This window comes from Camarhynchus parvulus, chromosome 17 (assembly GCF_901933205.1).
Source record: "Camarhynchus parvulus chromosome 17, STF_HiC, whole genome shotgun sequence".
In the NCBI taxonomy this organism is placed as follows: Eukaryota; Metazoa; Chordata; class Aves; order Passeriformes; family Thraupidae; genus Camarhynchus; species Camarhynchus parvulus.
Genome location: NC_044587.1, coordinates 4884678 through 4897093, shown reverse-complemented (window position 1 = coordinate 4897093; position 12416 = coordinate 4884678). Strand labels below are relative to the sequence as shown.

Genomic DNA, 12416 nt, shown 5'->3' with positions numbered 1-12416 from the left:
GCTGCCTCTCCCCCGCTGGGGTTTGGCAGGGTTTCCTCACAGGTGCTCAGCTGTGACCCCCGTGTCCTCCCCTAACCCCCTGCTCCCCCCCAGCAGAGCAGGGTCTCTCTGAGCCAGGGGATCAGCGCTGGGGAGGGGGCCTGGGCAGCGTTTCTGACAATCCCGTGGGCTGCAGGATCTGCTTCCCAACCCCTGTCTCTCCATCCCGATTTCCTCCAACTCCCACCCACCTCCCTGCCGCGTCGCTGGCTCCAAAATTCCTCTTTTTCCTCCCTCCCTCCCTCCCTCGCTGCTCCCTCCCTCCCTCGCTGCTCCCTCCCAGAAGTTGAGCGCTGGAGGAGCAGGTCCGCAGCTGCGGAGGGCTGGGCGTTCCCTGCCCGGGGTCCCTTCGCTGTCCCCGCCGCGTGTGGCCCCTCGCACGCCGTGTCCCTCCCTCCCTGCTGCGGGGACGGTCCCAGCGGCTCTGCGGGAAGGACGAGGACAAGAGGGGCGCGTGTTCCCCCGCGATGCCGCCCCACGGAGGGGTGTTTGTGGCTCTCTGCATGCTGCTGGCCCTCGGTGCGGCCGAGACGCGCCCAGGGTGGGCCACTCTGGCCTTTGTGTTCGATGTCACCGGCTCCATGTACGACGACCTGGTGCAGGTGATGGACGGCGCCTCGCGCATCCTGGAGCGGACGCGCAGCAGGAGCACAAAACCCATCAGCAACTACGCCCTGGTGCCCTTCCATGACCCAGGTAGGTCCGGGACAGGCTGAGGGTGTGTCCTGCCACGGATGGAGCTGTGCTGGGTCTGTGTTTGAAGCCTGCACTTCACAAGTGCTCGCACTGCTCCTTCTCCGTGTTTTTGATGCCCTGGTGGCTGCTGTGGTGGGGATGGCACCTCAGCAGCTGGGCTGGGGCTCCTGTCCCCAAGCCATCCTGTGGGCACATGGTGGGCTGTTTCCACTGTATTAATCCCAGGGGTGCTGACACTTTGTTGTGGGTGGCTCTTCCCCTTCCACCCTGCTCTAATCTCCCCAGTGTAGTCATCTGGTTATTTCTGTCCAAGTCCACAATGAGCTTCCAGGTCACTTCAATAAAAACACCACTTGCTAGGAGGCTTTGGTAGCTTGCTGTGATACCAGAATAATTTCTTTCTGCTCCTAATTTTGTCTTCTTTTTGTGCACACCCATAAAAGAGCAGCTGCTCCCCAAAAGAACTCTGGCCTCCTACAAGGAGAGAGGGACCCAAGCTTTATTTTCAGCAGAAACGCTGAGTTGAGTGAAATCATTGGAGCCAGACAGGGAAAGAGGCAGAGGCAGTGAATTGATTCCTGCATTGCTTTGCTGGGAGCCTCCCCCAGTAGAAAAGAGCACAGGGTTTGCAGCTCACCCTGGCCGGGACAACCCAGAGTGTCGGGAGAGATTCCTGGGTGTAGGAATACTCAGCCAAAGTGGTCACAGTATGGGCACAGGGGCTGGTCTGCCCAAAGCCACTTCTCTGCTGGTGCCAAGCCAGGGCAGATGCTGGACCCTGAGTCTCACAGGTGCCAGGAGCACCAGCAGTGTGGGTGGAGTTGGAAGGAGCTGGTGCTGGGCTCAGGGGACTGAGTGATGGCATCCATGTGCTCACAGAGGTGGGACCTGTCACCCTCACCACGGACCCCCAGCTCTTCCAGCAGCGCCTGCGGGAGCTCCATGTCCAGGTAGGCATCCTCAGCCCCCATCCTTGGCACTGCACGGTGCTGGGTTCTGGGGGCAATCCCTGCATCCCCCACAAGTGTGATGGGGGCTCAGGCTGAGCCAGGCTGGCTGGGGGCTGCTCACAGGGCTGGGAGTGCAGAGGATGGTTGGTGATGGTGTCCCAGAGTCCTGCAACAGGGCAGAGCATTCCCAGTCCACAGCTCTTATGCTGATCCCAGAAGAGTTTGCACAGGCTCTGCATGGAAACAAAAACCTCCTTTTCAACAACCACTGCCTGATAATTGAGTTTTTAATTTCTGTCTTTTTTTTTTATTTTAAATTACTTTGTCTGTTTTCTGCCAGCAGAAATGTTCCCCGGGAGCTTAATCCTGCTTTATCCATCCCCACTCTTGCCCTGCCTCCTGTGAATTGCTAAATCTCTGTGGCTTTTCCCTTCGGATGCAGCTGTTTTGGCAGGAGGTGTCACGCTGAGGCTGCAAATGCTTTCCCAGCCCTTCGGGGTGCCAAGCCCTGGGAAAGTGGGAGCTGCTCCTCTCTGTGCCAGGAGGCTTCCCTGCGGTGGCTGGCACAGATGTGCCCACTAAATGTAGCTGTGGGAAGCCAGTGGCTGCTGTGAGCATGGATCCCCAAATGGGTGCTTCAATTATCCTCGTTAGCAAGACAGGGCCGGGTCCGTGTGATCCTCAGTGTCCCTGCACTTCCATCTGCTGACTCCAGTAAAATGGGGCCGTTCCTCGCCGTGAGCATCCCCCGGGTGGGATCCTGCCGGGTGGCTCGGTGCCCATGCACGTCCCTGCCTGTGTCCCTCAGGGCGGGGGGGACTGCCCGGAGATGAGCGTGGGGGCCATCAGAGTGGCCGTGGAGATCTCCCATCCCGGCTCCTTCATTTACGTCTTCTCGGATGCTCGGGCCAAGGACTACGAGCAGCAGGAGGAGCTGCTGCGGCTGCTGCAGCACAAGCAGAGCCAGGTGAGCGGCCCCGGCGCTGCCCGCAGGGCTCCTGCTACAGCGGCACCGCATCCATGAGACACAGCCATAAAACCCCGGACCGGGGGAATTCTGCACCCCCCGCGCCGGTTCCATGTCCTGGGATGCTGGTGATGCCAGCTGTGTCCCTGCCCGGGTTGCTGTGGCAGGTGGTGTTTGTGCTGACCGGGGACTGCGGGGACAGGAGCCACCCCGGGTACCGCGTGTACGAGCGCATCGCCGCCACCAGCTCCGGGCAGATCTTCCACCTGGACAAGCAGCAGGTGACAGAGGTGAGTGGGGACACCTGGCCCCTCGTGCTGCAGTGAGGCTGTGCCGGCTGGGGAGGGGAGATCCGGGTTTAATCCTCCCCTGACTGCCTGCAGGTGCTGAAGTGGGTGGAAGAGGCCATCCAGGCTTCCAAGGTCCACCTGCTGTCCACGGACCATGAGGATGGTGGGGAGAACACGTGGCAAGTCCCCTTTGATCCCAGCCTGAAGGAGGTCACCATCTCCCTGAGTGGCCCTGCCCCAGGGATCAGGGTCCAGGATCCAGCGGGTAGGAGCTGGGAGAGGGACAACAATGGGGGTGGGGTTTTGGCCCCCACAAAGACCTCAGGTGAGGACAAGCAGGAAGGGGTTCACCAAACCCTGCCCTAAGACTCAAATGAAAAGTGATGAGCTACCAAGCACATCTCCCTGCTCCCCTCCCAGGCTGGCTTTGCTCTGGCTATGAGGGTTTTCCCTGGCTGTGAGCTGTGATGGGTTCTGCACCGCCCTGAGGGAGGTGATTCCCAGCTGCTGTAGGAGCCAGGGGATGGACCTGGGTTGCCCACCTGAGACATTCACTTCTGTCACAGGAAAGGTCCTGGAGAAAGGCCAAGGTCTGAAGGAGCTGCTCAGCATCCCCAACTCAGCCATGGTGGTGGCCGTGGAGCCTTACGAGCCAGGGACGTGGCTGGTCACGGTAGGCTGCTGGCAGACCTGCACATCCCCTGCCTTTCCCTGATGGAAATTTAGCTTGCCAGGCTTTTCCAGGTGTGGATTATCCCCATCCACCTCCAGCTAGGCAGAGGATGTGTGAGCAGGCTGAAAGGGGCCGGCTGCAACTTCTCCCTTCCCATCTCCTCTTCCTTCCCTCCCTCAGCACTTGACTCTCAATCTGCTTCCAGGCCCGGAGCAGTGGCCGCCACTCGCTGAGGATCACGGGCATCAGCAATGTTAATTTCCAAGCCAGCTTCTCCACGCAGCCGGAATTTGACAGCAGCCAGCCCGGGGAGCGGCCGGTGCAGGGTGAGGGTGGCGCTGCCCGGCGGGCTGGGTGCGGCATTTGGGCGTTTTGCAGCCGGGAATGTGTTTTGTGGGTTTTTTCCCTCCCCGCTTTGCAGGTCTGCCCATCTCTGTGCTGGTGAACTGCACCGGCCTGAGGCCGCCCGGGCGCCTGCAGGAGATCGAGCTCTTCAACACCTCGGGCCACGTCCTGGGCTCGCTGCCCGTGCAGCCGCTCCTCAACTCCTCCTCCGGCTCCGGCGCGCTGCTCTGGCTGGGCTCGCCGCTCTGGGTCCCCCCGGGGGACTTTCTGCTGAAGGTGAAGGGCGAGGATGGCCAGGGCCACCCCCTGCACCGCCTCTCGGGGGTCACCTACACCAGCGTGGTCCCCGGTGAGTGCAACCCGCGGGTGCCGAGCAGGGATCAGAGGTGGCAGCGCCGCCTCTGCTTTTGTTTCTCCTTGGTCATTCTGCTTCCAAGGGTGCTGTACATCTGCACATCCCCAACCCCTTCCAGGTCTGCCCAAAGTGAACATCTCCAGCAATATCCAAGCTTACAGCCGTGAGCCACAGCTCATCTCCTGCTCTGCCCGGAGTGAGGTCCCTTTCCAGCTGCAGCTCAGCCGTGGCAGGAGGAAGCTCGGGGAAGAGCAGCTCTTCAGGTGAGCCTCTGGTATGGCCCAGTGAGCCCCAGGAGGGTCCCATGTGGGTCCCTGAGCTGTGTCAGCTGAGGGGGTGCTGTGTGCTGGGTGAGTGCCTTCAGGTTCTGAGCATCCCAAGAGGAAAATCCCAAGGGACAGATCTGCAGCAAGTGGGGATGCACCTCTGCCTGATTCAGATGAAAAAAAACTCCCAGGGAGTAGGACTGGGATGGTGGCACGGCAGTCCCAAGGTGGGAGTGAACCATATTTTCATTTCTCCCTTTTTGCAGGATTTCAGGGAACATCAGCTGGTTGATCCCTGCAGTGTCTGAGAGTGATGAAGGCTTTTATGAGTGCACGGCCACGAGCAAGGTCGGAGTGTCCCGGGCCCGTGCCCACCTCTCTGTCTCAGGTGGGGGCTGCTTGTGCCAAGCCTTGGAGCCCTTCCCATGGCTGGGCACAGGCTCCTTTCACCCAGGCATCCATCCCCTGTTTGCAGAGCCACCACCACGTCTCATCGCCCCGGGCAACATCACAGCTTCACCGGGCCAGGACGTGGTCATGTCCTGCGTGGTGCTGGGGGACGTGCCCTACAACCTGACCTGGAGCTGGGATGGGAAGGTGGCACAGCCAGGGGACGGCAGGACCCGGCTGCTGCAGAACAGCTCCCTGGAGATCAGCCACGTGCAGCCAGGGGACGGGGGCCTGTACGAGTGCGTGGCACAGAGCGCCCGTGGCACTGCCACTGCCTCGCTGTGGCTCTTCGTCCAGGGTAGGCTATGCCCTGTGTGGGACCCTGCCCTGGGGGAGGGTGGTGGATGGCACCTGGAGGCTGAGCCCCGCTCCAACCCCGTGCAGAGGCGCCGTGGGTGAAGGTGGACCCCAGTCCCCAGCGTTTCAGCAGGGGCCAGGAGCTGAGGCTGAACTGCACGGCCGGGGGCCACCCCCAGCCCCACACCACCTGGAGGCGCTGGGGCTGGCCACTGCAGCAGGATGAGAGGTAACCCTGGGGAGCCAGGAGCCTCCATCCTGGTGTCCCACAGGGATGGGGCTCCCTTGCAGGGATGTATGAGGTGAGGGAGGGAGGCTTGGGGCTGCCATAGCTCTGGAAGGAGGGAGGCACTGCACTATCCCAGCCCCTGCTCCTGAGATGCTTGGCATGCTGCTGGCCTTAATTTCCTATATTTATTTTTAAACTGTCCTGCCTTATCCAGGTCACTGTCCCCACTTTGCACACCTGGTGTGAGCTCAGGTCTCAAAATACTCCTTGTACTTCCCCTTAATTTCTTCTGCTTTTTGCCTTTCAACTCCTGCCCGTGTCAGGCTGTGAGTGCAGGGGTTCACTTTGGGGAAGGCTTTTGGGCTTTTGAGATGAAAAAGCCCAATTCTCAGTGCTTTTCCCTGCTTCAAAGCAAAGTCCTTTCCTGCAGCAGCTGGCTCTAAGTGCTGACCCACATCCACCACATGCCCAGCACGGCCTGAAACCTGCTCATTTATATCAACACATTTTCCATCATCCCTGTTTCCACAGGGCTCGTTTCTCCCTTTCTCTCCCATTTGCTGCAGGGTTTTCAGGGATGCTGAGGGTTCCTTGCACATCAGATCTGCTGTCCCAGAGGATGCAGGGAATTACATCTGCTATGCCAGCAGCACTCTGGGCTGGGATGAGCAAGTGATCACCCTGGAGTTCACTGGTACCCACTCCCTGCTCACTGGGAATGGGGCTGGGTGTGATAAAGGGTGTTGGGAGTCAGCACAGTGGGAATAGGGCTGTGTGTGATGGAGGGAATTGGGATCAGCACACTGGGAATGGGGCTGTGTGTGATGGAGGGAATTGGGATCAGCACACTGGGAATGGGGCTGTGTGTGATGGAGGGAATTGGGATCAGCACACTGGGAATGGGGCTGTGTGTGATGGAGGGAATTGGGATCAGCACACTGGGAATGGGGCTGTGTGTGATGGAGGGAATTGGGATCAGCACAGTGGGAATGGGGCTGTGTGTGATGGAGGGAATTGGGATCAGCACAGTGGGAATGGGGCTGTGTGTGATGGAGGGAATTGGGATCAGCACAGTGGGAATGGGGCTGTGTGTGATGGAGGGAATTGGGGTCAGCACAGTGGGAATGGCGCTGTGCTGGGGTCCCCCTCCCAGGGCTCTGGGGTCCCCTTGGGCTGCATGGCACCGCACCCAGAGCAGCAGAGGGTGACCAAAGTCACCTCTCCCCACGGCGCAGAGCCCCCTGCCATCCTGGCAGTGACGCCCAGCCTGAAGGTGCTGGTGGGCGAGGATGTCACCCTGGAGTGCTGGGTGTCGGGGGCGCCCCCGCCCCAGATCGTGTGGTACAAAGGTGAGACCCAGCGGGACCCCTCCCCTGCCCCGCGGGGACACCGCCCGCGGCTGTGACACCGGCAGGGCGCCGCGGGCTGTGACACCGGCTCTGGCAGGGGAGCAGGCGCTGGCCGCGTTCCCGGCGGGCAGCCAGCGGGCGCTGCTGCGGCTGCAGGCGGTGCGGGAGGAGGACGCGGGGCTCTACAGCTGCCGGGCCCTGGGCGAGGCGGGCATTGTCTCGGACAGCACCGTGCTGCACGTGGGATGTAAGTCCTGCTGTCGGATGTAAGTCCTGCAGCCTCTTCCACAGATCCCCTTTGTGGCTCCGCTCCCCTTTGCTGCTCTCCGAGGCTTCCCAGCAGGGAGGTGTTGGTGTCTGGCACGGGAATTCCAAGCTTTGGGAAGATGCAGGAGGCTCAGCAAGTGGGAAAAGACAAGGCTGTTGTTATTGCACGGGGACATGAGGGCTTGGGATGCAAAGTGCATTCAGTAGGGTTAGGCAGAGGTGGGGGCTGACTTGTGTGTGTCTGAAAATCCAGGTGGCAATCTTTTGCTGGAGGTAGAAGGGATGAAAGAGCATGAGGGGGAGGAGGGAAGGCTCAGTGATGAGGGCAGCAGGGTTTAAAGCAGTTAAGGATGGAAAAGTGCAAGTGGTTTTGCTGAGCCAGTGGTTGATGAGTGTAACTGGAAGAGGTGGAAACAGCAAAGGCTCTGACAGCTTTGGAAAAGCAGCAAGTGTGTGTGTTGTAACTTGTCAGGGCACCCTGCCCGTTGGTTTTGCAGCCCCATCCCTTCTCCAGGCTCAGCTGTGGGGATGCTGGACCTGCCTGAGCCCTTTCTCTGCTGCTCTCTCCTCCAGCTGCCCCTCACTTTCCTGAGCCCCTGGGCGACGTGGAGGTCAAGGTTGGGGACAGAGTGAGCCTGCCGTGCCACGTGGAGGGATCCCCCCTGCCCCAGGTCACCTGGTCCCGGCAGGACGGGAGGCCCGTGGTGGGCTGGCAGGGCCCACGGGAGGTTTCCAGCCAGCTGGAGACTGCCCAGCTCCTCATTGACAGTAAGAGCTGAGTGTGCACGCATTTATTTGCATTTTTAACTTGTGCAAGCTCAGGTGTGCAGTAACAGCCTGCAAGAGTCCAGCTCTGAGGGGCCTGCCCCCATTGGAGATGGGGTGGGGCAGGGGAGGGTGGTCCCTGTCTTTGAGCTTGCTCAGGGCTCTCCAGCCCCACCAGGCTGAGGCTTCTCCCCACTGTGCTCCAGGTGCCTCGCTGGATGACCAAGCCATCTACATCTGTGAAGCCCAGAATGAGTTTGGGAAGATCCATGCAGAGGTCAAGCTCACAGTCACGGGACAGGGTTTGTTTTTCTGTGCTTTGGTCGTGAATCCATCCCAGTGTGCTGGCAGGGGTGAGTGGCAGAGACCAGAGCAGCTGTCCCTGGTCCTGAGCTGGCCGCAGTGAACACTCAGAGACCCAGGGCAGGGTTTGGGCAATGCCCTTCCAAGCCCTCTTTGGCTTCATGCGCTGCCATGGACCCACACTGTGGTGAATATCCCCAAATTCCTGGGGAGTGGAATCAGAGCTGGCTTATGCTGAGCCAGGATCCAGACCTTGGAAGAAAGGTGATCTACACCCATTCCCCTGAGCGTTCCTGGCCAGTTTATCACTGATTAATGCTGGTTCCCTTTCCCCTCTTTAAACAGCCCCAGAAATAGCCCTTGCATCCCCTGTGGTCCGTGTGCTCCCAGGCCAGCCTGTGTCCCTGCCCTGTGTGATCCTGGCTGGCAGCCCCTTCCCAGCCCGCCGCTGGCTCAAGGATGGGCAGACGGTGAGAATTCCATGCCTGCTGGGATCCTGGGTGGGAGGGTGGGTGGGCACCTGCTCCCTGGGGGGGCTTCACTGCAGGATGGGTTACCCCAGCCTTCGGGGCGAAAGCTGCTGGTGAAAGAATCCAACAGAGCGTTTGTGTTGGGGAGGCAATTTTGGTTTATCTCCACATCAGGGTGTTGCTCATTTCTGGATGTGCCCCAGAGATGCAGGGATGTGTTGGTGTTTGACCATGTCACCTGTCCTGCTCCCTGCTCTCCCCCATGTCCAGGTAGCCCCAGGTGGGCGCTATTCCATCCGGGCTGATGGGAGCCTGCACGTGCAGCAGGCGTCCCAGGGGGATGCAGGAACCTTCACCTGTGAGGTGAGCAACGCCCTCGGCTCGCACAGGCAGGACGTGTCCCTGGTCATCCATGGTGAGTGGCAGGGAGCTGGGTGTCCCCTCTGAGCAGTGACACGGGGCAGTGCTCTCTGTGCTCTGCTCCCTGTGCTGGATGTGTCCCTGGTCATCCACGGTGAGTGGCAGGGAGCTGGGTGTCCCTGCTGGCAGTGACACAGGGCAGTGCTCTCTGTGCTGGACGTGGCCCTGGCCGTGCAGGATGAGGTTTCTTTTCCTTCCCAGCTCCTCCCAGCATCGAGCCTGGCCCTGTTCTGGTCACTGCCACCGAGGGAGCTGCTGTCACCCTGCGGTGCAATGCCACCGGCGTGCCACCCCCTATTGTCACCTGGGCCAAGGTAGGGGACAGGGACAGGGGGCTGTGTGCCCTGCCAGCCCGGCTGGGGCCATCCTCGGGTTCAGGGACATGTGTTTGAAGGGATGGAGCTCTCCAGCTGCCTGGGGAGGTGACTCCAAGTGCCCTGGGGAGCTGGGACCAGGGCATGCCCTGTCCTGATGTGTCCAGAGCTCTCTTCTTGCTTTTGGGATGTTGAGCTCATGGGAGAATCTCTGCCTTCCTCCCTTCCCTGTCCTCTGCAGGGCACAGAGCCCATTTCACCGAGCCCACACTACCAGCTCGACCCCGATGGGACCCTCCTGATCCCTTCATCGTCCCCTGGGGATGCTGGCACCTACTTCTGCACAGCCACCAATGCAGCAGGGTTCTCCAGCCGGGAGATGCAGCTCTCCATCAGCAGTGAGTGCTCAGGACAGCTCCAGAGGGGACAGGCAGGGAGAGACAATGACCTGGGAACACTCCTGCCTTCCTTGGAGCACCAGTCCAGGTGCCAGATGGGTTTGGAGGATGGCAAGAGGAGCAGTGGGGCACCTGAAGTGTCCCTGCACCAGCTGTGCTCCTCTCCATGCAGCAAAGCCCAGGATCAGCGTGAATGGATCACAGACATCAGACCCTGTCCCCATCCTGGCAGTGCTGGGGCAGGAGACCACCCTGCCCTGCGAGGCCCAAGGATCCCCCCCTCCCCTGGTGCTGTGGAGCCGGGAGCCCCTGCCCCTCACCAGCACCAGGTAAGGAGGCTTCTGGGTGCTGGGGCCACCATCTCCTGGGATTTTGTGTCTCCTCAGAGGGATGTCAGGTCCATGAAGGGACTGAGCTGCTTGGCAGGGGCATGTGAAGGGCACCCCTGGCATCCTGTGGGCAATGCAGGAGCTGAGGCAGCCGAGCAGGGCTGCATTAGCTCTGCTCTCCTTGGAGACCGCCAGGCTTTTCTTCCATCTTCCAAACATCTGGGACCAAGCAGCTGCTTCCCATCACTCATGTGCCTACCCTGGACATGGGGCTGGGAAGGAAAGGCAGCTCCAGTGCAGCTCCTCAGCCTGCTGTCTGTCTGTCTGTCTGCCTTCCTGCACATTCCTGCCTTGTGCTGTCACAAGGTCAAGGATGTGCCTGGGGATGGTGGATCCCTGTGGGAAGTGTTGGACCATGGCCTGGTGCCTCTTGGGATGAGGTTTGGCACAAACACAGTTTTTAGCCCGGCAGTGGCTTTGTCTGCCCTGGGATGTGGGGTTTTAGGCCAGTTTTGTTCCAGTGAGCGACTTCTGGAGGGACAAATCAATTTGTTGATGGTGTTGAAGCTGATGACAGCCGTGAGACAGGCAGTTAATGTGATTTGATGGGCGAGGGTAAACTCATATCCAACCGTTCTCCAGGTTACCTGGTGTCTTGGTCTTCCAATGTTTTCCCCATATGTTGGCACCATGTTGGAAGGGATCCCTAAAACCACGGGCCCTGGTCTTGGGGTAAAACACTTCTAACCTGTCCCTGAGGATTGCTGTGGCCTGGGGAAGCAGGAAGGCATCTTGGTTTTGCTCTTCTTGGGGCATGCACTGCCTTGCTGTTCGTGTCTGCTTTGCCATGGCTGTTCCTGGCTGTTCACACATCCTGTCCCCCGTTTCTGCTCCCCACACCTCAGCTGGCGTGTCCACGCTGGGTGATTTATGGGAGCACACCAGGAGGAATCTGCAGCCGTGGGCTGAGATGAGGTTATGTCTGTGGAGCACAGATGGGGCTGGCAATGAGAGCATGGCCAGCTCCAGCTGCAGGGACTGTGCTCTGGGGGGACCCTGGTCCTCCTCTGTCCCCATGGGCTCATGTGCTGCCTCGTGCTGAGCTCCTGCAAGGGCTGAGCAAAGGGGATTTGCCCCCATGGGCAGCTGTGCCACTGTGGTGGTGTTCACAGGGGTCCCAGGATGAGGGAAGAGATGAGAATCTTGACTCCACGTTTCAGAAGGCTGATTTATTATTTTATGATATATATTATACTAAAAGAAAATGATATATTAAAATGATACTAAAAGAATAGAAGAAAGAATTTCATCAGAAGGTTAGCAAGGAAAGGAAAAGAATGATAATTAAATTTTGTGACTCACCAGAGAGTTCGAGACAGCTGGACTGTGATTGGCCATTAATTAAAAACAACCACATGAGACCAATCAAAGATTCACCTGTTGCATTCTACAGCAGCAGATAATTATTGTTTACATTTCGTTTCTGAGGCTTCTCAGCTTCTCAAGAGAAAAATCTTAGCAAAAGTATTTTTCAGAAAATAAGTCTGTGACAGTGCCACCCTCTTTGAGTGAGAGGTGGCCATTGGCTGTCCCGAGGTGATGGTGAGCTCTGAGCTCTCAGCTCCTGCTCAGGATTGGGTGATGGATGACATGGCTGTTCCTCCCATCCAGCTTTCCTGTTCCTTCTCCCCCAAGGTTCAGTGTCCTCCCCTCAGGATCCCTGCACCTGGCTGAGCCCCAGGTGACAGACAATGGCCTCTACACCTGCACGGCCACCAACGCCGCCGGGAACGCCTCGCTCAGCTACAGCCTGCACGTGCAAGGTTCAAACACCCTGCCCGTCTGCCCTAACCCTCCAAACCCTTGGCCGTGTCACATCCCTGTGCCAGGGACCGAGGGTGGGCACAGCCTGAGGTCCCCTCTCCCCCAGCTCCCCCCCAGCTGTGGATTGGTGATGGGGAAAGGCACCTGGCAGCGGTTGCCAACACCTCCCTGAGGATTCGGTGTCACACCAGGGGCATCCCCCCAGCCCAGATCCAGTGAGTGCTGCAGTGCTGAGGCTCCCTGTGCTCCCAGCATGGGTGGTAGGGGTGTCCCTCGGGGTGGAGGCATCCATTCCTTCTCCGTGTCCCTGATGTCCTCTGACGGCACTGCCAGCACATTCCAGGGGACAAGGGGACAGTCCTTGCTGCCAGCACCCTGTTGGCGTGCAGAGGCAGGGTGTGGGTGGCGCCAGGACTTGCT

At 59.6% G+C, this 12416-nt stretch overlaps 1 protein-coding gene across 1 annotated transcript in view; it reads left to right on the top strand.

Moving 5' to 3' along the window:
- Nucleotides 1-506: 506 nt before the first annotated feature.
- Nucleotides 507-12416, top strand: part of HMCN2 (hemicentin 2) — a 34444-nt gene continuing 22534 nt past the window's right edge. The window contains exons 1-24 of the mRNA XM_030961271.1: nucleotides 507-735; nucleotides 1615-1685; nucleotides 2494-2652; nucleotides 2820-2942; nucleotides 3036-3207; nucleotides 3509-3615; nucleotides 3821-3941; nucleotides 4037-4309; nucleotides 4434-4578; nucleotides 4848-4969; nucleotides 5057-5329; nucleotides 5416-5557; nucleotides 6124-6251; nucleotides 6793-6906; nucleotides 7004-7153; nucleotides 7747-7941; nucleotides 8145-8240; nucleotides 8587-8711; nucleotides 8982-9126; nucleotides 9333-9445; nucleotides 9687-9843; nucleotides 10016-10172; nucleotides 11868-11995; nucleotides 12103-12211. Of these exons, the coding sequence (XP_030817131.1) occupies nucleotides 507-735; nucleotides 1615-1685; nucleotides 2494-2652; nucleotides 2820-2942; nucleotides 3036-3207; nucleotides 3509-3615; nucleotides 3821-3941; nucleotides 4037-4309; nucleotides 4434-4578; nucleotides 4848-4969; nucleotides 5057-5329; nucleotides 5416-5557; nucleotides 6124-6251; nucleotides 6793-6906; nucleotides 7004-7153; nucleotides 7747-7941; nucleotides 8145-8240; nucleotides 8587-8711; nucleotides 8982-9126; nucleotides 9333-9445; nucleotides 9687-9843; nucleotides 10016-10172; nucleotides 11868-11995; nucleotides 12103-12211 (3554 nt within the window). The remainder of the gene's footprint in view (nucleotides 736-1614; nucleotides 1686-2493; nucleotides 2653-2819; nucleotides 2943-3035; nucleotides 3208-3508; nucleotides 3616-3820; nucleotides 3942-4036; nucleotides 4310-4433; nucleotides 4579-4847; nucleotides 4970-5056; nucleotides 5330-5415; nucleotides 5558-6123; nucleotides 6252-6792; nucleotides 6907-7003; nucleotides 7154-7746; nucleotides 7942-8144; nucleotides 8241-8586; nucleotides 8712-8981; nucleotides 9127-9332; nucleotides 9446-9686; nucleotides 9844-10015; nucleotides 10173-11867; nucleotides 11996-12102; nucleotides 12212-12416) is intronic.